At 42.8% G+C, this 6,000-nt stretch overlaps 1 protein-coding gene across 1 annotated transcript in view; it reads left to right on the top strand.

The window, feature by feature from the left end:
* The first annotated feature begins 2,621 nt into the window (after positions 1-2,621).
* The window catches only part of CPXM2 (carboxypeptidase X, M14 family member 2), a 64,903-nt gene continuing 61,524 nt past the window's right edge, over positions 2,622-6,000 (top strand). The window contains exon 1 of the mRNA XM_042863887.1: positions 2,622-3,094. Coding sequence (XP_042719821.1) covers positions 2,767-3,094 — 328 coding nt within the window. The 5' untranslated portion in view covers positions 2,622-2,766. The remainder of the gene's footprint in view (positions 3,095-6,000) is intronic.

Genomic DNA, 6,000 nt, shown 5'->3' with positions numbered 1-6,000 from the left:
AGCTCCTTGAAAATGTGGTTGTCGAAGCCAGGCAGGGGGAAGCAAGGCTGAAGCCCACTTCTCCCAAGTCCATTATTAAAGCCATATAATTTCAAACTGGTATAAATGAAACAAAAGTTGGGAAAAAACATCTCAAGGGATAGGAAATAATAAAAAGTGCAGTTTGTTGGGGCAGGGGAAGCTGGAAAGGTTCCTTTCCCAGCAGTGTTGGTGGAGCTGGCTCACAGTACATGGCTTGGAGGAGAAGCCATAATGCTGTAAATAAATAATTTTTGAGAACAGAGAGGGAAACCCCTGCTTGTTCGCTGATAACAGTATGTTTTGTTTCACTTCAGAAGAACAAAGATTTAAAGTAAACTGTAGAATAACTTAAACATTGTCGTGGCGTTGTTCCAGGAGGGAGGATATGGCCAGCTGCAGTCATTCTGCAAACATATTAGCTTGCTTCATCTCCTTCCATATCAACTCAAGTTTTTAAAAGCTATTGTGATAATTCACAGGCAAAAGTAGGGAGCAGCCCTTCTTAAGCTGGAAATATTTCTCCGTTCAACTAATGAGGCTTCAGTGAACTTAATACTCCCATGCTGCTCTAAGAAGAAAAAAATATCTCTTCTCTTGTGAGTTGTGTATTGCAAGGGTGTTGACTGATGTTGAAAAAAAAAGAAAAAAGAAAAAAAGGGTGAAAACTGCTTTTCCTTCAGAATACCCAAATTCTGCCCAGAGGCAGTCTTTGGCATTGCAGCTTGGGTGCCCTAAAAGCAGAGGCAGACCCACAGGTACCCATAGCAGCAACAGCTATTCGTGGGACTATTCTTTGTATACTGACCAAGTTATAGGAAATATAAATCAGCAGGAAGGACTGAAGTTTGAGAAAAAGAAGTGTAGGCAAGGTAGGTACAGACATGAGTAGACACATCAGACAAGGTCAGCACGCAGAAATCAGTTATTGGGTGCATGGATAGTGAGGTATTGTGCTGGGGAACATTTGAGTGGAAATTTGTGTCACTTCAATGTCAGTTTTTACATGTATCAAACAAGTAAAGTCCTGACATTGACTGGGGAAGATTTTGCTGTACTACAATTAGCTATAGTAGTGCATCTATGTATATACAGGTAGTATACACCCATTAAAGAGGTCCAAGTCAGATGTGAAATATTGCTATAATATAACAGGTAAGAAATAACATATTATGTAGTATTATATAATATAAATAGATAAAATGCATAAAATGATAAGTTGGCTCTATAGAAAAGGTGTCATATCATAGAACAGTGGATGTGCATGAAAGAAAATACATGATCTTTGCGGGCATACATTATTGAAATGTATATGTGTAAAGGTGCCAAAAGCAAATAATTTAAAATTGCCCCAAATCATATTCCTCAATCTTTAATTAATATACACGACTCTGTCTTGCATGAAAATACTTCCTGTTTTGCATGGAAATATAAATAGTCTTCAGTTTCTATGGAACATTTTTTACCACTGCAATGAGTTAAATAATACTTTGCAGCCAAAGCTCCTTTAGTTACCAAAAAAGTAGGTCATTAATGATGACATGGAAAAGCCAAGTTTTCTGCAACTTCTGTAAAGATGTGGAAATCCATACTACTCACGGAAGTTTGGCTGTGCTACAAACAGTAGCAAAACTGTGCAAATTTTCTGCAGCCCGTGCTCTGCCCTCACAAACTGCTGCATACACAAACCGTGATTGAAAAGGCAGAACAGAGAGTGCAGTAACAGATGTAATGCTTTCTCCTGCATGACTGGGCAACGGGAAGAAATACAATACACATGATGAAAATATAAGCTGGTATTTTCAACACAAGAGAGAGGATGCATATTCCACGTGAGCCAACTGCTGCACATTTCCTTCAGCACTGAATGGTATTTTGGAGGTATGAAGAAGATGAAAGATAAGATTTAATTCCCAGACAAATTGATTCCATTAACAACACTGGGTTGCATGTGTGCAGCTGCCAGCACAGTGCATCCTAATCTGCTTGGAAGATGTTTCAGGGAGAACAGAAGTTGGGATCTTGCCAAGAAGAGCAAGAAAAAGGGCTACTGATGAAACATGTCCTTCCTGGCGTGTCTCCCTGCACCCCAGGAGATGCCCATAGCTGGGCACATGCTACGTGTGTTATATTGTTTGGAGCAACCAGGGAAGCTCCGATCTGTTCTAGAGATGGATGCTAAAAGAAAACACATTGCAAAAAGGTATATAATCCATCACACACGGGATGAGGGTGATGGGACACAGTTCCATTCTATGTCAGCATTTGCCCAGGGCTCAGAGTGCCCACCCCATCCTGCATAGCATCTCCCAGGGATGGAAAAACTCTTTTGCTGGGAGGTGAAGGCTTGCTGCCAACTTCACTGTTCTTTGAATAAATGCTCCCTTGGATCAGCTGCACGCGGGACGACTAAAGGAACTGCAAGGGGTTTTCTCCGGAGCTGTGAAGAAAGAAAACAACAACAGCAAAGGGAAGTGTGCCGTGCTGGAGGTCACACCTGCCAAGACAGCATCCTGTCCTGCCTTCTCCAGCGTGTCCATCCATCCGTCTGTCTGGCTGCCGAGCGCAGTGATCACATGCATCCCGCCTGCCCCCTCCCTCCCTCCCAGCCCTGTCCCGCTGCGCTGCACGGCTCCTGCAAACTCGCCCCAAGCAGAGGAACTTTCTGCAGACAGGCTTCTTCATCCCCCCTCTGCTTCCCTTCCTGCCAAATAAAGTCTGGGGGCTTTGCTTCAACTCTAAAAACTGATGATTGCCCTTAGGAAGAGAAGCTCATGCTCCTCTCAGCTGTTCCCCGCTCTCTGTGCCCTCGGGCTGGCCGTGCTGGGGGGTCTGTCCTGGGCTGTCCCCATGGACGAACAGGATTATTATCTGCAAGAGATTAGCAACAGGGATCACTATTACTCCTTTCCATACCCTGGTGAAGAGTATTTTTCTTTCACGGAGCAACCCGGAGAGGAAGGAACTATCCGTGCTTCAGCGCCAGAGGAGCACCCAGGGTTCAAACCGAGCAGGAAAGAGTTAAAACCGAAGAAAAGCAGCAAAAAAGGAAAAGCCATTCTTGAACCTCCACCAGGTAACTTTTCACCTCCTCCTCCAGAGCTCGGAGGCTCTGAATCTCACACTGACTGTGACTTTTAACATTAATGAATATCCCGCTAATGGCAGTCTTGGTACTAATAACAATAATATGCTTGTGGTGGTGATGCTGGCAATGCACTATTTTTAATATCCTGCTGAACAGCTCTACAGAACTTTTACAGGCTTTTTAATCCCTTCCTTGTTAAGGGAAGACTTTTCGGATTGCTAACATTAATTATTTTGCACTCTAGATAGGATGGTTTTCCTTCTTAATTGCACTTGACAGCTGGATTGTTGTGAGAGCTGCAGTTCTATGAGTAAATGAGGAGGGACAGATTCTGCAGCGTGGGCTGTCAGTAAATGCTGACACCTTGCTCTGTCCCCAGTTTCTTGAATATAAGAGAAGTTCCTGAGCTGATTTTGTTTACAGTTTTGACTTTCTTTGAGCTTTTGCTTTAAAGCTCTCCAGAGGAAGATATGTAGACATAGATTTTGTCTGAAATAGACCGAGTCACGGAAGCTCAATGTTGTTATCAGCCTGTAAAGCAGAGAAATTAAGCGACAACTAAAATTCCTTATTAAAAACAGACCACCGGCAATTTCCTTTGCGTTTTCTGCATGTGATTGGCTGAAAATATGCAAACATTATTAAAATGTATAGGAGCTGGGTCAGCTGTTACCAGCCAGTCATTCCCATTAACAGCTAGTTGCACCACCAAATCTCACTTGCTAAGAACTGAGCTCCCCTTTACTTCAGGAAGAAACTTTTCATGGCAACAGCCAGAGCACAGGGCATAAAGTTGGTAGCTCAGAGGCACTGCTGCATGCAGAGCAGCAAAACAGAGAGGCAAGAATTGTATAGGCGTTAGCTTTTCCTTGTTGTATCCAGCCAATAGAATATACAGAATTTTCAATTGAAGGTTAATGTGGATAGAAATCAATTAGTTTTTGATTCACAAAGACTTTACAATAATGAATAGTGATAAGGAAATATTATTTGTGAAATCTCAAAGCTGTTTGTGAGGCAGCCAGAGATCACAGATGAGAGCAGGACAAGCGCCTTTACGGGGGAATGGAGACATGAGACATCTATGCTGTTGGCTCCATCATAGCCTAGCTGCTTTTTGGCCTCAAATACTGCTTATTTTCTATCTAATCTGGGGAACAGTGGATTTTTAAGCCTTTAGGTATCAGGATTGCTCTTCCTCAGAAGAGTAGAGACAGCACCAGTTTCCCACCTGTAGAGGAGTATTCTGCAGTTTAGCTCTGCTTTTGCCTTTCCTGTTGGCTTTTTGCCAATTTCCCTGGCACTTTAACTACTTCAGAAAATGCAGTGGCAGCAATGAGGATGGCTTGTAATCTCTGAGAGCAGTTTTCATTCATCAGCACAAACAGGCATCCACCTTGCTGAGCGCCTTGCAGGTGCAGAGAAGCAGCAGCTGTACCAATATCACCCTCCTTCATTGTGCATCCCTCTTCCTTTCCCAACCTGATGTGTTTAATGCATTGTAGATAAAGCAACACAAAATTCCAAGTCTATCCACTGGGAGAGCAAACTGAGGTCTTACAGGCATTCTGAATATGGTCACTTCCTAACAAGATGGAATCATATTCCTTTTATACACAGGAAATGATGGAATAAGAAAATTTAAACAAACCTTCCATAAACCCTCAGAGAATACACCCTGTTGTGCACTGACCACTGGATTCATGCTGGATTAATCTCTTATTATCCGCTTTTTGCTTTCCACCCTACCTGGCTCTGAGTTCAGGGAGATGTTATTTCCATGTTCAGCCCAATGTGCTGAACTCAGCCTCCTCCTCTATCTCAGCATAGATGGGCACAAGGCCAAGTATGAAAGAAACTCATGATGTGCCACCAAATTGCTGGGATCAGCTCAGTTGCTGCTGCTGCCACAGCAGCCGTGTGCTCTTTTTGACACAGCTCCCACCTACAGGAAGATGTTTTAGAGCCTGTGAGCTTTTGCATAGGTACCACATACAACAGATCCCCTCCACCAAACTTTTGCTCCAGCACATGGAGCCTTGACACCAACTCAACAAGTTGGTTATTAGACCTGCTACAGTATAGTGAAATGCAGTGCATTTCCTCAGGAGCAGCTGAGCTATTTTAACTGAAATAGCCCTAATAAAACCTATTCAGGCACTCAGCAAAGAGTACGGCTACCATTTGTTGAAGAAGCAACAGTCATATATGACTGTTATATTATATATGTTAGGGTTATATATATATAACAGTCATATATACACATATATGACAAGAGTCATATTCAAAAGGAAGTTTCAGGCAACTTTATCTGAAGAGAGTAATAAAAATTCTGGCTGCAGTATCAGAATTCTTTCCTTTTCCCTCTCCCAAAGACAAGCAAGGACACCACACAGTAGTCTGGCATGGGCAAAGAGTATATGTACAGGTCCAGGCAGTGCAGGGACACCAAAGCCCCATGCCATGTCATTGGGTATCTGTTGGAAGTGAATACGTGTACATCTGGAACCATGCAGAAGGGACTAAATAAGAAAACCTGCCTGTAATTTCTCACATTCAGCCCTTGAGAAAGACAAATAGAAATATTTATGGTGATAACTGAACAGCTATGAACAGCAGCTACAAGTCTGGCTGTGTGAATATGTGTACATGTCGTATATATGCGTATACATCCATATGTTTATACGTGCATCCAGAACTGGAATTAATTTATTGGACATGCAATAAACACAAAAAATCTGCTTTTTGTGAGGCTCACTGGGAGCTGGGACATGTGGAATTAATTATTTGTAACAAACAATAGGCTGGCTTGGAGCTGGGATGAAGGAGGCAGAGGGCTGGGGACGTGTGATCTGCCCTTTGGCTGAGCAGCTGGTACTGATCAGCCCAGGCTT

This window comes from Lagopus leucura, unplaced genomic scaffold, assembly GCF_019238085.1.
Source record: "Lagopus leucura isolate 7727_CA_CO unplaced genomic scaffold, USGS_WTPT01 Super-Scaffold_741, whole genome shotgun sequence".
Lineage (NCBI taxonomy): Eukaryota > Metazoa > Chordata > Aves > Galliformes > Phasianidae > Lagopus > Lagopus leucura.
The sequence above is the reverse complement of the archived record's forward strand: the minus strand, read 5'-3'. Positions and strand labels throughout refer to the sequence as shown.